This window comes from Triticum dicoccoides, chromosome 2B (genome assembly GCF_002162155.2).
Source record: "Triticum dicoccoides isolate Atlit2015 ecotype Zavitan chromosome 2B, WEW_v2.0, whole genome shotgun sequence".
Taxonomy (NCBI): Eukaryota; Viridiplantae; Streptophyta; class Magnoliopsida; order Poales; family Poaceae; genus Triticum; species Triticum dicoccoides.
The window spans coordinates 559,870,361-559,891,088 of NC_041383.1; the positions used below are offsets into that span (position 1 = coordinate 559,870,361).

The 20,728-nt window shown below is 46.7% G+C and overlaps 1 protein-coding gene across 1 annotated transcript; it reads right to left on the bottom strand.

Annotated features, from left to right (window-relative positions):
- Positions 1-14,249: 14,249 nt before the first annotated feature.
- LOC119364839 (probable serine incorporator) lies at positions 14,250-19,733 on the bottom strand. Its single transcript, XM_037630393.1, has 13 exons — positions 19,627-19,733; positions 19,251-19,502; positions 19,059-19,135; positions 18,678-18,837; positions 17,813-17,837; positions 17,325-17,414; positions 17,032-17,203; positions 16,399-16,472; positions 16,198-16,267; positions 15,679-15,750; positions 15,193-15,329; positions 14,950-15,023; positions 14,250-14,573 (listed from the first exon to the last, which is right to left on the bottom strand). Exons 2-13 carry the CDS (start codon positions 19,417-19,419, stop codon positions 14,500-14,502), a joined length of 1,194 nt encoding a protein of 397 aa, XP_037486290.1. The 5' UTR covers positions 19,420-19,502; positions 19,627-19,733; the 3' UTR covers positions 14,250-14,499.
- Positions 19,734-20,728: the final 995 nt, after the last annotated feature.

The following is a 20,728-nucleotide window of genomic DNA, read 5'->3' on the forward strand; positions in this document are numbered from 1 at the left end:
CGGGGACGGCGGTGGACCGCGGGCCGCGGCGCTACGACCCGAAGGGGCGACGCAGCGGCGGCGGGCAGGTCGGGGCGACGACGGAAGACCTCGGGACGGCCGCAGGGGCCACGGGCCGCGGTGCTACAGCCCAAAGGGGCGGCACAGCGGCGGAGCGCGGGGTGGTACAACCGCATGGACAGCCTCGAGACGGCGGCGTGGACCGCGTGCCACGCTCGCTACGGCCCGACGGGGCGACGCAGCGGCGGCGCGAGGGTCGGTGCAGCCACGGAGACGGCCTGGAGCGGACGGCCTCGGGGCGGCGGTAGACCGCGGGCCGCGGCACTACGGCCCGAAGGGGCGACGCAGCGGTGATGCGGGTCGGTGCAGCCGGGAGAAGAACCACGGGGCGGCGGCGCTGCGGCCCGACGGGGCGACGCAGCGGCAGCCCGTTGCTCGATCGGCGGAGGGGCGCACTGAACTCGGAGACGATCTTCACGGGACCTGCGGAGGCGCGCGTAACTGACGGGCCAGGTCGGTCGCGCGGCGTAGATGAGGCAGATCGCGGCGGCGAGCGGGTGATCAAGCCGATCGCGCGCGAGGTCAGGGACGCCGCTCGGTGGAAGCGTGGTGGCGGCGGAGTCCGAGATGAAGCCGGCGGCGGCGGGCGGCAGGGCGGCTATGATTGGCCGCCGCATGGTGCGAGGCCGCCGGGTCGGGGTGATGCAGGAGTCCCGGTCGGAGCAGGGCGGTGACGGCCGGCGTAGATCGACGGGCGGGCTGGCGCGCGGACGACGGCCTTGAGGGCTGCCTGTCACGCGAGGCCGTCGGGTCGGTGAAGTAGCCTGCCGGTTGCGCCGATGTCGGAGTAGAGGCGCGAGGTGTCGACGGCGGCGGTGGGCGACGCAAACCGATCAAGAAAAGATCGGAAAACCAAAAAGTAGACGCCGATCAAAGCGACCGACAAAAGAGAGAAAAATCCGGATCAAAGGATCGGGAAAAAGACTCTCTAGGGCAGCCGGCCAACACGGCCGGCGGACGAACCCTAGGTATGGGCGGCGCGGCCCCCGGCGGCGGTCATGTAGGCCGACCACCCAGGGGCGGCGCGCGGGTGCGGAAGCGGCGACGGCTAGGGTTTAGAACCCGGAAACTGATACCATGTTGAAAGGGAGAGGGGGATTTGATGGAATAATTCGTTGTATTGCTTGAGCCTCATGGGCATATATATAGGAGTACATGATCATTTTAGAGTATAAGGCAAGATAGAATAATATCCTACGCTATCCTAGCTTTCCTAATAATCACGATACTCAACAGTAGCTAGCACACGCAAGAACACGGGCCAAATAACATGGCCGGCCCCTGGCCTGTACTACATGCAAGTGGAAGTAGTATATGTTTTACATAGAGGAGGAGTACACAAAAATATGTTCAAGATACTGATCGTAGTTAATTGCTCTCAGTTGCGCGTGACTTGGGCAGTGCATTATTATTCGGCTGTGAAAAGCGAGCCTATGATTGGATGCAGAGAGATGGCCCGAGTAGTTATCTACTCCTGTGTACGTATGTGTATCTACGCGATGTTACTGGTCTAAAAGTAGCTTGATACTCCTATAGATATTGGATATGGATTACACGCATGGGCCAAAGTTGTGGATGGCCGTGTGCCTTAGCGATCAGCTCAAAAGGCGCCTAAAGTATCCGGAAAGAATATCTCTTGACATGACACAAATGCAAATGTACAAAGGAACACAACTACTACAAGCAGACACTGTATGTAATTAAGGAGGTCACCACTGCTCAAACTATGAAATTGCTGAGAAATCTCGAGGGAATCATGCCCAAGTTTCATGGGTGGATGATCAGTTAGCAGCACTTGTAGCATGTATCGACCGTGCTAAGCTGGGAGAAGGGAACATGTTGTTAGGAACGAATCATGCATGGCCTGGCCTGACGGAGCAAACTTTTTGTTCGTTCCCAAATCATACGTGGTACTGCTCCTAGTGCTGAAACAGTTTATTGGGTTTTTTCCTGGCCTTTACCTACCACCATTGCATCATGATCCCAACACACTTTGTCTGTCCTAACCAAATGATTGGACACGTCAGGCTTCTACTACTAGCCATGCGTTCAACTTTCCTTTCATTCTTCTTCCTCTGTAGATAGAAATTTAGAAAGAAATAAAAAACGTAGGGTTTGGCGCACGTCCTGTGGAAAATAGTACTCTACTTGACCGAAACTAGTTATTTTTCATTTTCAAAACGGCTCCTAAGCATGATTAATCCGCTGAAAAGAAGGCGATGATCTAAAGCTGTTGGTTGATCTCGACTCTGACCGGGTAAAAAGTAAAACGTTAAGGGGATGTGCCACGAACCAACGTACGTGGCTGTGACCCCAACAGAATCGCCCTGATCGGGGGCACCTCTAACCGACAGATGGTTTTGGTCCCCTATTGCCAGCACACATAAAAAGGGTGGGCCCTGGATACTTATGAGATCTGAGTTCACGTACATGACATCAAGCCCCTGAATTCCCTCAAACCCTACCGATCTAGGGGTGTACTGAAGCAATGGGAAGGCCGTTTCCATCGCCGGCCGCCGCAAGGCTGTGCCGGCGGCTTCTCGCTGCCACCGGTGAAGCTCCTGGATGAGTTGCTGCCTCTCCACGACTACATCATCATGGTGCCACTGTTGCTGCTCATCCTCGCCACTGGAGATCATGGGCTCCGTTGTGCCTGCATCGAACAAGCCTGTAAGATCTCACGAACCCCTCTGTTAATCATATCCTGGTTATCTAATGCTAGGCAAATGGTCCTATTGCAATAAACCTAAAGCTTTATTTCTAACATTGGTATCATGAGCTAGTTTAATGCCTAGATTAGATCCCAAATCAAGTATAATGATGATCTGTTTAAGTTGATAGTCTTTCTACATCCTAATGTTTTATGTATAAGACTACTACCCTCTGATAAGTTAATGATCTAGTATTGAAGTAAATTGTTTTGGTTAAGGACATAATTGCTACGGGTTAGTGCTGATTAGATAATGGTCATGTTCTCCCTATTCTGTTAATGTAATTAGGTCATGCTTCCGCATTAGGTGTATCTTCAATTAGCACCTGTTTACACCCGCGTTGACAATCAGAAGGAAAAGGGGATCAAGAATGTAAAATCAAGAGTAATTCCCCATTTTTCAGAAACCCTAGCCATCAAATCCACAAAAAAAATTTGTACCAAGAATTAAAGAAAGGGGAATGGATCTGAGTGGCTCACCATATGACGCCACATCGACGTCTCCACCCTCCGGGGTCCGCACGGCCGACACCGTGCGAGGACGCCGGTGCCACGACGCCGTTGTCCCTCGGGCCACCATGCGGGATGAATCGATCCGGCCCCTTTCTTCCTGCTTATGGACGTGTGCGTCGCATGGCCGTCGTGTCTTGCACACCGCCGTCACCTCGAAAGGGTCGCGCCGCCGCTCGCGTGTGTGGCCGTCGCCGCCGTCCCCTAAATCGGCGGTGGCAGGCGAGTCCCTCCCCACCGGACAAACCTTCGGGCGCGCGCGGACGCAGAGGCCTCGTTCGACGGCAAAGCGCACGGGATCCAATCCGCTGCACGCTTGGCCGGCGAGCGAAGCTGCCGCGCCGCCATGGCTGGCGAGCTCCCCGGGCCGCCACTGTTGTCGCCGCTCTCTACGGGAGCGTAAAGATCGGGGAAGGAGGAGAAAAATGTGCTAGGGTTCCCACCGGCAGTTGTTTTGTTCTGGCTGGGGATGATCCGGACCGTCCACTAGATCGAACGGCTTAGATCAGAGCGGATCAGCTGCTGGACCTTTGAGCGGATAACGGGCCTAATCTGACCATGGGCTGAGGCCCAGTTTGTCTAAACCCCGGAGAGTTTTTTCGTTTTCTCTGAGAACTTTTCTCCTGGGCTGAATCAATAAAAGTCTGCCGTGGTTTTCATCGGCCAAATTTGATGTCCTATGTATTCTCCTTTTATTTAGTGCCTCTCTGTATTATTTTGATTCTCTAAAGATCTTGCACTGTTTAAAAAAATAGATAGAAAATTATGTTTTATGTTTACAGAATTGAAAGGAGCCAACAAGAAATTTTATTTGGTATTTTTGACACATGAAATTTAATGTTGAGTATCATTTTAAATATCAATTGATATTGAAAATTAATGTTGTCAAATTGATATTTAATCTGAGAATGATATGGCCAATATGTATGATGAAGAAACTGTTTTACATTACAAAATGCATGAATATAAAGGGGGATATAGTGCTATAAGATTAATGTTGATGCCATTTCTTTTATAGAATTTTAATGTTGAATTATGGATAGTATGATATGATGTTGGTTTTTTTTAGCATGATAATGTGTTACTCTCTAAAGTTTATGGTTTTATGTTTGGAGATTTTATTTGATCATGAAGTCTATGTTGTGATCACCTCTTATAAGTTGTGACTATCTTAAGGAAATGTTAGTGACCGCGTGGTTTGGATTTTCCGCATCGCACTACGAGGTCTAATGATGATTAGCCATAATGCTGAAGTATTATGTCAGGTGCATTTTATGTCTTTTGGCATGCATTAACAGAAGGTGATGGAGGCTTGGCATGTTGATTCACTGGACAAGAATATTTATGAATGAATTATTTGTAATAAAAATATGTGCCATGTCACTCTTAAGATGTAAGTGAATAATGAGACCTCGTCAAAATTGTGGTCATGTTTACCACATTTCGAAAGGGGGAATGGAATGTCTCATTGAATATCGAAAATGATGAATGTGTTAATTCTCCGAGTAGGATGGAACCAACGGGAAGTCTTATTTTGGAGAATGAATTATTATAGTGAATGAAAGATCATATGAATATCTTGACTCTCTTTTATGAGAATTACATGTACTTGCTCCCTTATGAGAATTATGAAGCACACATGAATGTTCAAGTGACAAGCTTGCTAATCTAAAGTTGATTATGATGTAACTCGTGGTGATATTTCTGACCAACGTCGTTTATAATCACGTGTCACATTTCACTCAAGTGGAAAGTTTGTCACGTGGCTCATGGTTATATTTCTGACCAACGTCGTTTTATAATCATGTGTCGCAACTCATGAAGTTCTTTCCCATCTTCTGCCCAACTGTGTTGTGGTTTAGAGCTGAGATGATTGTCATCAAGATTTTGGATTTATCTTGGAGCGTATGAACATGAATCTGAAGGATAACTCCATTAGATCTTTGTTCATATGCATCAGGCAAGTTGAGAAGAAATTCCTAATGCAACACTTAGTGTTGAACGTTTCAACTTCCCTGTGATTGGTAATGTGTGTGAATGATCATCTTAGCGCCTTATTGCCATATAAGATGAAAAATTATGAACTCTAATGATGTAACTCGGTAGAGTTTTCTCAGTGCATTGTTGCGACACTTGTGTTATTATTTATAACATGCTTTTGTGTTGGCTTAGTTTAAAAAAAAATGTATGACTCAACCGTAAGGTTTCGTTATGAAGATAAAGTTGGCATAAGACATGTTGTTCAAAGAAACACAATTATGAGATAATATAAGCGTTGGGACACTCATACCATAAGTCGAGGGGGAGTAAGCTCACTAATTTGTGAAGATGGAATATTTTTGGCGAGCCAAGAAATTTCTATCTTATATTTATGAGTATGAGTTTTGGTGATGCCTCATATTTTGCTTGTATTGAGTTGCATCAAGATATTGGTACAAAAGGAGTATAAGTATTATTATGATGACATACATGAGTAGAGTACGAAAAAAATGATTATGTACTAGTACTCTACCTCACCTGCTATTAAAGTTAAGGGCGATAAAAGTGGACATCTTAGTGTCCAAGGAACCATTATGAACTGATCAGATAATGTTGGTTTCTTATGCTTCAGTTGTCAGAAGCAATATAAGTATTCAAGTACGAATGTGCCCTATTTATTATCGGGATAATTGGCAAAAAAAATACAAGTTCAGAAATGGACCACCGCAAAAGCAGCCAAAAGTCTTGCACATATGCAAGGCAATAAAGTTTACATGCTCACTAATAAGAAGTTTGATAACCTCGATATCCTGGGTTATTCAGACATTGGTTCTGCGAGATGTGTGGATATTAAAGTTTTCACGTTATGTTACATCCTCACTCTCGCACATGGAGCTTTATCGTGGAAAAGCTCCATGATGATACTGATGGCATTAGAAATAATGCACTTAATTATGTGGCATGTTAAGAGGCTACTGATCAGGTTGTATGTCAAGAAATTTTATTCCCGAAATTATGGTGGTAGACAATTTTTTTAACCACCTACTGCAATATGAACACGCAGTTTTCTATGCGAGTAACAACAAGTTAAATGGTATTGCCAAAACCATTAACAATATGTTTAGTGTTGTGAAAGATAGAATCCAGGATCAAGCTATGGAAGTTGAGCGTACGAATACGATTGAATGTTTTACGGATCCGTTTATTGAAGGCTTACCACCCAATTGTATGATTATGTTGCTAGCATGGGTTGTTGTAAAGCCTTTTGATCCTGGAAGCAAGGACCTTCTAAATAAACCACTCCCTTTAAGAAATATGTTGTCCATGTTGAAGTAGGCTGATGTATTATAAGTATTGAGGTTCAATGGCATTTCATTGGCTGTTGTAACACCTTACTTTTATATATTATTTCTATGGAGAATGGATGAATGAAGTTGAGCCTAATGATCAAGGGGGAGAATGTTGGTTGATCTCGGCTCTGACCGGGTAAAAAGTAAAACGTTAAGGGGATGTGCCACGAACCAACGTACGTGGCTGTGACCCCAACAGAATCGCCCTGATCGGGGGCACCTCTAACCGACAGATGGTTTTGGTCCCCTATTGCCAGCACACATAAAAAGGGTGGGCCCTGGATACTTATGAGATCTGAGTTCACGTACATGACATCAAGCCCCTGAATTCCCTCAAACCCTACCGATCTAGGGGTGTGCTGAAGCAATGGGAAGGCCGTTTCCATCGCCGGCCGCCGCAAGGCTGTGCCGGCGGCTTCTCGCTGCCACCGGTGAAGCTCCTGGATGAGTTGCTGCCTCTCCACGACTACATCATCATGGTGCCACTGTTGCTGCTCATCCTCGCCACTGGAGATCACGGGCTCCGCTGTGCCTGCATCGAACAAGCCTGTAAGATCTCACGAACCCCTCTGTTAATCATATCCTGGTTATCTAATGCTAGGCAAATGGTCCTATTGCAATAAACCTAAAGCTTTATTTCTAACAAAAGCTACTCGTAAAGAACAACTCTCGGCCTTTCTTTCTGGATCGGGTAACAATTGGAGATTGCGAGCTAGCTCAACTACTTTCACGGTTCGAAGCAAGAAGAAATCAATTGCCCGCCTTTCATCGATAGCTTTTGACGAAGCTGGCCTTTTTCTTTTCTTGAGGAAAAGGAGTTTCCCCTCGATTTTCATTAAGAAACTACACCACCACAGCAATGCTCCCATCAGCAGTGTAAATAGGAAAATACCGGGCGGCTTGAGCCTAGCCACGGCACACCTCTCATATATATATATTACAGGGAAGATTTACAATTACAGGGAGTCCATTGGATGGAAACCTATCTATTCGGAGGTAATACAACTTGTACACCAAGTTGTCTAGAAGCCGTAGCTCTGTTGGTCTCTAACACGCCCCCGCAGTCTGAACCGGGAATGATAGTGACCTGAAGACTGGAGCGAAAATCTCGGAATAGAGCTGTCGGTAAACCTTTCGTGAAGATGTCCGCAAATTGCAATGTTGAGGGAACATGTAGAACACGAACTGCTCCAAGTGCTACCTTCTCTCGAACAAAATGAATGTCCAACTCGATATGTTTGGTACGACGATGTTGAACCGGGTTAGCAGACAAGTAGACTGCACTTACATTGTCACAATATACGATAGTAGCACTCGAGATAGGCTTGTGGAGCTCCTGTAATAATTGCCGAACCCAGCAGGACTCAGCGACAGCCGCAGCAACTGCTCGGTATTCAGCCTCTGCACTAGAACGAGAGACTGTCGTCTGTCGACGTGATGACCAGGAGATCAGATTGTCTCCAAGATACATACAAAAGCCAGAAGTGGAACGACGGGTATCCGGACATCCAGCCCAATTGGCATCTGAGTAAGCGGTAAGTGAGTGTGAAGAAGTGCGGTGTAAGGAGAGACCATGATCGAGGGTGCCATTCAAATAGCGAAGGATACGTTTGATGAGAGAAAAGTGAGGTTCACGAGGGTCATGCATATGAAGACAGACTTGCTGGACGGCGTAAGCAATATCTGGTCGAGTTAGAGTGGCATACTGAAGTGCACCGGCAAGGCTACGATATAGAGATGGATCTTGGACCGAAGTACCAAGAGAGGAAGGGAGCTTAGCTTTAGTGTCGATAGGAGTAGTGACCGGGTGACAGTCACGCATGCTAGAACGAGATAAAATATCAAGGATGTATTGCCGTTGAGAGAGATGAAGACCAGTAGGTGAACGAGTGACCGAAATACCAAGAAAATGATGAAGAGGACCTAGGTCCTTCATGGCAAACTCACGAGCCATGGAGGTAGTGATAGTAGTGAGAAAGGATAAGGAGGAAGCGGTGAGAATTATATCATCGACATAGAGAAGAAGATATGCCATGGAAGTACCTTGATGTAGGATAAAGAGAGAAGCGTCTGATTTGGATTCAACGAAACCTATGGAATGTGCAAAGGACGCAAAGCGTTGGAACCAGGCACGAGGTGCCTGTTTAAGACCATATAAAGATTTGAGGAGACGACAAACATGATTAGGATAACGAGGATCAACAAACCCAGAGGGTTGCTGACTATAGACAACCTCATCAAGGTGACCATGAAGGAAGGCATTTTTTACGTCAAGTTGATGGATAGGCCAAGACTGTGAGATGGCTAGAGATAGAACTATGCGAATGGTGGCTGGTTTGACGACAGGACTAAATGTTTCATCGAAATCGACACCCTGTTGTTGGGAGAAGCCACGAACTACCCAACGTGCTTTGTGACGAGAGAGAGAGCCATCGGCATGAAATTTGTGACGAAAGATCCACTTTCCAGTCACAATATTTGCACCGGAGGGTGCAGGTACCAAGGTCCATGTTTTATTGTGGATAAGAGCATCAAACTCCTCTTGCATGGCTTGGCACCAATTGGGATCACGTAACGCTATAAGATAGTTATAGGGCAGAGGTGAAGAGGCTATGGCCGAGAGGTTTAGACGATCGATAGGTGGGGGAAGACGACCGGTGGTAGCACGCGTACGGTGGAGTGGTGCAGGAGGAGGAGGGGGTGCTGCGGGTGGAGGTGTACAGACCGCGGGCGTGGGTGTGTGCTGAGAGGACGTGGGCGTGGGTGTACGAGGTGGGCTCGGGAAAGTTAATGGGGATCCGGGAGGGGTTGGTATGGGTGCATGCATAGCGAGTGGAGATGAAGGGGGTGCATGCATGTTGGGTGCGGGTGGAGTAGGTGCATGCACAACGGGTCGGGCGACATGCACAACGAGTGGATCTAAAGGTGGGTCAAATATTTCGGTGCAACGGGGTGGAGAGGGAGATGGGGTTGGTTCATAGGGAAAGGTGGACTCGTCGAAAACTACGTGACGAGAGATGATGATGCGACGGGTAGTTAGATCAAGACAACGGTATCCTTTGTGTCTAGAAGGGTAGCCAAGAAAAATACATTTAGTAGAACGTGGGGAGAGTTTATTAGCGGAGGTGGAGGTAGTATTGGGATAACATAGGCAACCGAAAACACGAAGACGATCATACGGTGGTGGAGAACCTAAGAGTAGTGTATACGGCGTGAGGAATTTTGTAGAAGAGGTGGGTCGAATATTAATGAGAAAAGTGGATGTGTGGAGAGCTTCGGCCCAAAAAGATGGTGGGAGAGAGGCTTGAATTAAGAGGGTGCGAATGACATTGTTGGTGGTGCGGATAGCTCGTTCGGCCTTGCCGTTTTGTTGAGAAGTATAGGGACAAGAAAAACGAAAGATGATTCCATGGGAAGCACAGAACGAGTCGACCTTTGTGTTATCGAATTCTCGACCATTGTCACATTGGACAGACATAATGGGTAGATCAAATTGGGTGCGGGCATAAGCATGAAAGATGAGAAACGTGGTATAGACATCTGATTTTTTACGTAGAGGAAAAGTCCAAAAATAATGAGTGTAATCATCAACTATGACAAGATAATATAAGAAACCAGACGTGCTGGGTACAGGAGAGGTCCAAAGATCGCAATGTAGTAACTCAAAAGGTTTGACAGTATATAAAGTAGATGGATAAAAGGGCAATCTAACATGGCGCCCAAGTTGACATGCATGACAAAGAGGCGTAGTGACTTTAGGAGATGGAATATGTTGGTGATGATGGAGACGCTTCATTGTGTGATGACCGGGATGACCCAAACGACGATGCCAGAGGTCCGGAGAGACGGTGGCGATGTGTGCTTCGGCCGATGGAGGTGTGCAAACAGAGTAGAGGGGTCCGGAGCTATTGCATCGAAGTATCTCGGTCCGAGTAGGAAGTGCCTTCACAGAAAAACCCCAAGGATCAAACTCGATGGAAACATAATTGTCAGTAGTGAGTTTGCGGACAGGGAGAAGATTTTTGATAATGTGGGGAACAACAAGGACATGATTTAAGTAGAGAGGGTTGGACAGAGAGGGTATAATGTGAGAACCAATATGAGAAATAGGGAGAGATGCACCGTTACCAACAGTGACTGTATGAGCATTGGAAGGGATAAATGAGGAAAGTATACCAGGATCAGATGCCATATGGGACGATGCGCCGGAGTCCATGAACCACTCCTGGTTACCGGGGAGCTGCATGTTGTTGAGCGCGGTGAGGAGCGCTGGGTCTACATGTTGCTGGAAGTTGTTGTAATGCGCTGGAGGGTTGTAAGGAGCCGCAGGACCATGACCATATGCTGCATACGCTTGTGGGGACGGTGTGGTAGGGCGTGGACCGAGTACCCCAGGAGCTGTAGGGCGCCATGGACGAGGCGACCAAGTGGGCGACGATGCTGGTGGTTGATGATAATGAGGCGACGGCATCTGTTGCTGATGGAGACGCGTCAGCTGTCCAGTCCATGGATTGTACATCCATGGTGTATCGCGACGACCACGCCCGCCACGGCCACGGCCGCGGCCACGGCCGCGGCCACTATTGCTTCCTCCGCGGCCTCCTGGAGAAGGTAGTGGTGCTGGGCCGCGGCGATCAGTGGAGAAGGAGCGCCCATCGTTCGGCGGTGGAGTGCGTTCGCCACCAGCGCCGGGAAGCACACTGTTGCCGCTGGCCCAAAGAGCAGTGGAGGCAGAATTCTTTGCATCGGTCTTTTTCTGGGCTTCCTCAAGAACAAGCGCGGACCGTGTCTGAAGGAAGGATGGAAACGGCACTTGGAACGGAAGGAACGAACGCAGGTGTGAGTACTGTTCGTTGAGGCCGCGAAGCAAGGTCAGCACGAGGGTCTCGTCGGTGACCGGCTGCTCGACATCATCAAGTGCATCAGAGAGAGTCTTAAGCTTGGCACAATAGGCGGAGATCGTCATGTCCCCTTGAGTTGTGTTGCGAAATTCTGCATCGAGAGCCAGAGCACGACTCTTCTTGTTGTCTCGGAATAGGTTGGCGAGGGCGTCCCAAACTTGCTTTGCGGTGGAACCTGGTTTCATGATGACGCCGAAGAGCTCGAGAGAAATCGATCCATAAATCCATGAGAGGACAGTGAAGTCATCGCGACCCCAATCAGAGGTGTGGGAGGTGTCCGTTGGGGTATTCTCTGAGAGAACATGATTGGAGAGACCGTAGCGACCAAGAGCGACGAGGAATAGCTCACGCCACTTGGCGTAGTTGGAGTCGTGGAGATCAAGGGTGATGGGGACGAAGGTCTTGATGGAAGCGGCGTACGTGGAGGCCGCAGGGAGGACGACAGCCTTCCCCCGTTCTTCAGCTTGGCGTTGTAGTTCATCCTCGCGGGTCCGGATGATGGACTCGCGGTTCTTGAGTTCCTCCTCAAGCTTCTTGAGATCATCGGCAGTTGCCATGGTAGGAGGAAGAGCTGGGGTGGCGGAGCTAGATGGCAGCGGCGACTAGAGGAAGAAGGCGCCGGCTGCTAGGGTATAGATGGGGCGCAGGAACTTGCAGCGACGAGAGTTTAGAGGGAGAGGATCGGACTGCCTGATACCATGTAAATAGAAAAATACCGGGCGGCTTGAGCCTAGCCACGGCGCACCTCTCATATATATATATTACAGGGAAGATTTACAATTACAGGGAGTCCATTGGATGGAAACCTATCTATTCGGAGGTAATACAACTTGTACATCAAGTTGTCTAGAAGCGGTAGCTCTGTTGGTCTCTAACAAGCAGAGCTCAGGTCTGGCGATCAGGACAATCCTTAAGATCACCAGACTGAGGCTCTAGAACCCAACACACTACCACCACTAGCAAGGCTAAACCTGCAATCAAGAGGTTGACGAAGCTGGCTAGCTCGTGCGTGTGTGAGGCAGTGCAAGAACCAACCGGCGACACAAGAATCCTCGCCGGCCGGCCGGCGACGTGGTGGTCGAAGGAGGCGACACGATGATCTTGTCGTGTGTTTGTCCTCTCGGCTTCTGCTTTTCATCGCTCCCATTTGCTGCTGATCTTGTCAAATGTCAGTGCTGTCCCGTAATGATTCTTTTGTTTGAACACTCCTGTAATGATGATTCTGATTTGCGGCAATCGCTCAAGTGGTGGCATTTCAGATGGGACACGATGTCCCGGCAAGGGATTCTTTCAGAGGTATAGTACATATGGTGGCTTGTGCTGCCGCCCACTTGCGATGATGAGTTCGGTGGTTCATTTCGCCCCGGTGAATTTTCATATAGCTGAGCTTAACACTGTATGGTACTAACATGGAGTGGCCCTGTACCTCCCATTTGTACGACACGTTTTCATTAAATCATGCTTGTTAAATGCTGCAGGAGCGTTGAGAGTGTCAGGTGAAGAAACAGTCAAGCAGATCTCATAAATAAATATATAACGATGAGAGAGAAAAAGAATCTAAGAGGTGGTGGTAGGATAGTCGGTCGATAGATGGTAATGTGAGAGGTAGGTACAGTCAAGATATACATAACAATGCACTTGTTTCGGAGAAGATTATACTGCATCAGGTAGTATGATGGTAGGCGGGAATAAGAAATGCAGGAAGCCACATTATTATGGCTCTGAAGATGCATGATAGCTTCGTGGAAGGCCTGGCACCATTTTTTGTAGTACTATAGATCTTGAATTCAGATAACTAAACGGCCAAACCTGCTTGCATCAGCCTCCCTGAGACTGCACACATCATTCAGTTTTCGGTACACTACAAGCCAAGGAAAGAAAGAAAATCGAAGGCCACGCTCGAGGTCTTGCTTGAGAGACACTGCATGTGCTGAATGCTGGCTAGCTGTATGCCTGTGTTCGCACATGCGAGCAGTGCAGTGCAGATCTATGAGACTCTGAAGCACGCTCTCCATAGAATAGTCACCGCCGCGCGTTCCGGCGCAGCCGGCTGATCGGGCCGCCGGCTCCGAGCTAGGAGTAGTTAATTGGCCAGTACTGTTAGACTAGTACGACGTAGGCGGTGACGCGGTGAATACTTTGATTTGAACTTTGAAATGGCGGCCAGGCCACACTGGAATATTAGGGTACCGGTAAGTCAAGAACCACACACGCACACCGTTGTTGCTTGCTTCACGCCAGTCTGAGCCGCCCATTATCTATCTGCGATCCTTCTTGACTAGCGATCGACGATGGATTGATGGGTACAGCCATCTCATCTCATCTCGAGACGTTTACGCAAGACAAGAGAAGAGAAGAGAAACGTGCCATCTGGTTAACGAACCGATGCGATTCTTCCACCTTTTTTGGATCGGGATCTGGATCGACAGCAACGGGCATGGTGGTGGAAACTAGGGCGTGCGGTGACGGGACAGCGGACGCGCAAACCGGCTTTGCATTTGGAGTTCAGGCGATTGAGACTGGAGCTCCACTGATTTCCCCCTCTTCTCTACCCGGTGCTTTGCATGCCTTGCAAGACACTGCCAGAGCTCTAGATGGAAGATCTTGAGATGGGCTCTCGTTCCGCACAAGGAGCCCATGGAATAATTGGGCCTGAGCAAGACCCATTCAAGCATTTGAAACGTTCTTTATTTTCAGTAGTTGGTGTGGGTTCTTCAAAAAAAGTAGTTGGTGTGGGTGAGAACATTTTACAAATATACTCTTTAAATATTCATTGAAATAAGAAATTGACTTCGGGAGCAGTTGGATGGAGTCACAGGCCACGTCTGAGTACTTGTACAAAACTTCACACTAGTGTGCATTTTTTTGCGGGATATAGTGTGGCTGTAATACATACAGAATACACCTGAACATTTTTTGTTGTATATATGCATAAGATATGAATTGACTTACAAAAAAATTGGTCAGGAATAATTAGCTATTGTCAATACTATATTGTGGAGGCGGACTCTTCATCGTTGGCAGGTCGTTTCCTTGACAGAGCTGGGGAGATCAGTCTCCAAACTGCAGTGTGCAGAGGACAAATCGTCAGTATTACTACAGCAGTAGTGCTAACTCGGACCATGTCCTCTGCAACCACATGCAAAATAAGTAAATAATTCACAATGAATAGGAGGATTTGCAAATGCGACAGACAGTTTCTGAAAGAAAAAAAAAGGATCCCCATTCTTTAGAATTACTCCCTCTGTTCACAAATATAAGATGTTTTGGATATTTCAATATGGACTACATACGAAGTGAAATGAGTGAACAAACACACTAAAACTTGGCTTCTAGTGTACTGAAACTGAATGTGAACAAAGGGGTAGCTGTTTTGTGAAGCGGAAGCAAATGTTTCAGTTAACAGAGCTGCATGGAAACAACAAGAATGGCGACTTACCGTATATGAAAAATGCCAGCCATTCATTCATGATCTTTACCCATGTGCTTGCCCATCCAACATCTATGCTCCCCCTGTTTGAGAAATGGGAGGATGTGAGAGGATGTTACTAGATGTAATGTGGCAATGTAGCAGTACGCCACTGAAGGCAAGAACTGAACTATATTAGAACCCCATCGATGATTAAGCATGTTGTCACTTCAAATTACAAGGATGGGTGCATTTCTCCACAATGCAACTTACTTTCTTGTTATTGGATGGTTAAGCTCCCAGCTTATGAATAGCATTGCAAAATACATAGCCCCCACCGCAAACACAATGTGGAAAATCTCGTAGCTGTAGGGGACATCCTCTTCCAACCGGATCTCATCGCTTCGAAACTGAAAAATATAACATTTTGTTAGTATCGTGGGTAATGTGCACAGCATTGAAGAGATTCATGACAGTGTTAAATAACATAGTCTTTCAGAAAAAAATCAATTAACATAGATTTGCATGCCTTTTTAGTATTATGTACTAAACTGTAATTCTGATTCTTGGAACAACTGATTAAGGAGGTGCCAACAGCCCTATGCAATTAGCAAAAGAGCTCCACATAGTGGTACTTAATGAAGAAAAATGGCAAAGCCCAGGTTGGTCCCTCCACCTATGGACACGTGGAACAACTGATTGTTTGCATACCAACTGAGAACTTGAATACTATCCAGAAAACTCATAGTTAAAACTTACTTGAAAGGATCTGTTATCGATTCCAGTAGAAAATGTGGCCGACACAATGGAGCAAATTGCAATAATGAAGCTCTAGCAAAGCACAAAGCGATTAATTAGAACATCAAGACTGCATTTACTAGCAAACTAAAAGCGAAGATATGCCCATCCAGAAAAAACAGTGAACATGCTTAACATATATAGCGAGTGCACTCTATCGGAAATATGTTGCGAACCCCACCACCCCTACAATGCTACATGATGCTCTTCACTAAGATATGTGTATGACTAAACCACCGACATAGTTGTGGTAGGCCCTTAATAAAGCTGGACAAATAGGATCCACTCATTAGTTCAGGTGAGGCGCTAGGTGGTCCAATTTTGCAGGCTGGCTATCTTTTTTTTAGTGGAGCAGGCTGGGAATCTTCAATCTTGACACCAAGCAAATGTACAGAGAAATTTCGGTGCCAATTTCAGGGTACTATAACCTCCAAAGAGTGCAACTAGGTCATAGTTTAGAAACTAACAATTTTCACTTACAATTATAGTAGCCCAATTACCATCCTTGCCAATTTTCATCTCAGTGTAGCACTTTCCAGTTCGTGGTTCGCTGCACATTGCAATTGATGAAAATGAGCCGCAAATGCAATGTTAAGTAAAGCGGGGCGAAAGCCTTTTTCGGTAATGCAATGTTAAGTAGAAGGGCAAATGAGGAATATAAATCTAAGGATAAGACAATACCTGTGTAGTGCAGACCAACAGAGGAACACAATATATGAGCCCATTATTCCAGAAGATAGAAGACCCTCATTAACCTTTTTAGCAAGAAAAATAAATTAAAATCATACACATTATGCAGATTGAAGCAATGCAAGGCAAAAGGTGAGCATGAACAGTTTTGGTTATCGGTTAAACATGGAGGTGCAGCACTGCAGCAATAGGGCACTAGTATTGATTGCAGTTGTAGAACAGTAGCACAAGCATAAAATTGGAATGATCTGTTGTTTTGAACTTAGTAGGTTTCTAGAGTGGTAACGGGAAGCTATGTGATAGGGGAGATATCTGATCATTTGCCCCAAAGTTCAAGTAACTACAACCATTTGTCATTTTCTTTATGGTAACTGAACATATGTTCTTTCTTTCTTGTGCCAACTGAACATTTCCCAAAATCAATCATTTCAACTTATTTCTGCTCCTAACGCCACTTATTTATTTGAAATTTGCCTATCAATTATGTTTCATACTACTTCAATGCTTTATCTCAATCCTCTCTTTTGTCAACATTTGTTTCAATTAAGAAGTTCCCCGGTTGAATACTGTATCACTAACTACTCTATAACTAAGTTGAGGCCTGGAGCTGCAATATTCTCGTACCTTTGAGTGTAGTGACACCGCCATCATTATCTTCACTAGGACTGCCGTCCATATAATAGTGAAGATGTTGAACACACATGATGAGTTTGGAACGTACAGAATATATAGCACAAGGATTCCGGCAAATGAGGCAATGAAGGAGACAGTTGACAAGAACAATCCGAACAGGCCGCTGAAAAGCACACAAAACATCATCCTTGGCATGGCCTAAAATAGTTTTAACATTGCGTTGAAGTAATTGAGACACCAGAACACAGCTAATTAAATGTCCGACTATTCAAATAATTATGTACCATTGATTTGATCCAGCATCTGGCATCCAACGTTTATTGCACCATGATATGAGGTGGAGCATGCTTATAAGCTGCAGAATGAGAAATATCCTGGAGGAATACGAAACATAAATTAACTATAACCTGTAATGCAACGTGAGTTTAGTGGAAATTTCAAAACCATTGCAATATGTAATGGTTGAAACTTCTCAAAACTCAGTAATATACTCCCTCCGTCCTTGAAAGAGTGTACTTCCAACTTTGTTGGAGGGTCAACTATCTCAAAGTTTGACCGAGTTTGTGCAAAAATATGTCAATGCTTGTGAAATCAAATAGGTATATAGCGAAAATATATTTTATCATGAATCTAATGCTACTAATTTGATGGCATAAATGTTGGTCTATTATTGTATAATTACAGTCAAACATAAAAAAAAATGACTTTCCAACAAAGTTGGAAGTACACTCTTTCAAGGACGGAGGGAGTAAACAAGAATCATTAAGATTACCCAGCACCCATTCGAGCAATTTCACCTGCAGAGGATATGGAGTAGATTTCTTCAGCCCACTAATGTTTAGGCTTGTTACTCAGATGCAAAGTTATAATGGAACTAGTGCTACTGAATCAATTAAAATTGGTTTTCATGTCATGTTTTCATTCTTTTTCCGAATAAAGGATCTGTAAGTTGCCGGTTTGGCCTTGACACTTAAATCATAGCCTCTCTTATATATTGCTGAGAGAAAAGGGAGAATTTCCAATGTATCATTGCAGACATACTAATTACTGCACTACCATTGGAAAAAGGTGAAATGGGATCATTATAACATTCTGAGTCTCTGACTAGGGTTAATGGGTTTGAGCATAGTGAAATGACTATACCGAATGTCTCCTATTTTCTCTTATAAAATATCATATTGACGCTTTTACCTGCCCAAAATTTGTAAGCTCACCATTCACCAAACGATCTACATACAGAATTTCAGTCTTCTTAAAAATAATGCAAGCGTCTTTTTAAGTTTTAACCCGTTTTTTGTTTCCACCTTCAGGTTAGTTTGGGTATTTGTTCTAAAAAAGGCTACGTACCATTGGAAGTTTGACTATTTCTCTCTTTGTAAGAAATTTACAGTTTCCAAATACAACACCTTTGCAATGGTACATTGAAACGAAATGAACTTATTTTGGGTGAAATGTAGCAGATATGATGATTATCATCTGAAGGAAAGGCAACATTTTTAGTGTATCATTGGTGCACATCTATTAAGGTAACCATGTCATTCACTCTTTGCAGCAACTACAATGTGGCACACCATGCAGTGAGGCAAGAGGTGACTACTGTTTACTGAGTGACAGTTATGGGCCGAAAAGAAACTTACCATAGAGCTGGATGAAGATGTTAGGGATGATAAACGGGGTGACGATTGACACGGCATACACAAGAAACTTGAGAGCCCAGCATCCAGAATGCCACGAATTACGAACTCCCTGGAGCTTGCGTGTTCCAAATGTTGTGGCAAACATCACCCAGAAAAATATCTGCCGCTTGATGTAAGGAAGTGAACGAAAGGAACACAAACGGTTCATTGATGTCATTGCCCATGCGTATCATTTTAGTTTTGACGAGGACTGTGGAAACTGAACTGGAGGACCGTATGCAAAAATGCAGACCGCCTCAAGGAGAGTATGCAGACTGCATCCGGAAATTCAGGTGCAAAACAAAACAATTCCTATCCCCTTGTAGTTTAAACCAAGGATACAAAGCAACCCAGGCTAACCCGGAGCACCCCTCCAGAACGGAAGCATTTCGAGTCCCCTGCTCCACAGACCGGGATATCTGAAGATCACAGCAGACAGCAGAGCAGTACAGAGCAGAGCAAATTCAGAATGTTTCATCCATCGTTCATGGCAAATGCAGAAGGTTTGGAAGGAAATGCACAGGGCGAACGTACGGTGCAGTCCGCCGAGCAGCTTGGCCCCGTAGTCCCTGATGAACCAGGCCAGCAGGTTGGTGGCGAAGAAGATGAGCCCGTAGACGTACCGCGCCCTGAGCGACTGCCTCTTCCTCGCCTCGAACGCGCCGCTGTCTCTGTACAGCTCCGGGGCCTGTACCTTGATCATATCCCCTCTGCCTCTGGTAGACCCAATTGCCGTTGCTGCTCTCGGCAAACAAAATGGTTTTCTCGCTAGGCTCGAGTCGAGTTCTGCGGAATTAACAAGCCATGGATCGATGAGGTCACTGGCTCGCTGAAGCTTAAACAACAATGCCGTCCGGAATTCGGATGGGCGAGGAAGGGAGGGAATAAATGAAGAAGGAGGAGGACTCACCGGCGGTGCTACAGCTCCGGCGGCGGAGGGAGACGGCCCCACGGCGGTGCAGAGCTGGTGGTGCTGTTTTACTTGGCTCTGTCTGCTCCGTCCCCGTCTGACTCGGGTCAGGGCATGGCTTCACCTGGCTCGGACGCGTGCCTCTTTAAAACATGCACGGCGGGCCCGCCGGTGGGCGCGGCCGCTCTCTCTGGTCGGAGGAGAGCGGTCTGGACCGCCCGATGGGAGGATCGCAGGGCTGTGGTGCACTGAGAGGTCACGGCCGTGGGCCCCCACCGTTGGTCGGTACGGCACCCCATTGGTTTCTAGAAGCGAGCGCTGCTCCACGACTCCGGCGCCGAGACGACCGTTGGCGTTTAAAACCGGACGGCGCACGGAGAAGAAAACGACCTCACATCACATTTGTGGCAGCGTTGGCTGTGCTTTCGCCGAGCTAGGGTTAACCGAAAGAATTTGTCCAAAAAATGGGCTAATGTAAGGAAGTTTTGCTAGCCAAGCTGTTGCCCGAACGAAACCAAAATCTCAACCCCGTGCGCCTTTGTTTCCCGGTTTTGGTTCACTCGTTTGGGAAAGTTGTTGCTGCTTTTAGGAGTTTCTTGAGGTTTGGTGAACAAATATTAGGGAACTCCAATCCAATAGAGGGCACTCGAGATTTGATGAAGCGATAAAAGGCGTTTCCACTGACGCCACGATGTTTCTTCTACTTTTATAATAGACCACAGACCCACACCCTTATCCAGAAACAAGAATCGTGGGAGCTCCCGGACACCCATAGAGATTAGACGAATCCGGCCATTCATTTTGGTTGCCTGATGCGTTTTCGGCCGTTGGATCTCGCGCGTGGAAGAGCTCAGCGTTGGATAAAAAAACGACGTTGTAGCAATGAATAGTGCACCCTTTACCAAAAATATCACGTGTCACCGCCTGTAATTTACATGCCCCGCCGAGGGCACCAGTGGTATTTCCATGGCCCAGTTTCACGCGCCTTACATCTATTTGCTGCTCCATCCCCAATCAGGGGAGACACTAGGGTTCGGTCTCTCTCTCTCTCCTCTCATTCTCTCTCACAGTCCCGCACATCTCTCTCTCCCGCCGCCGCCGC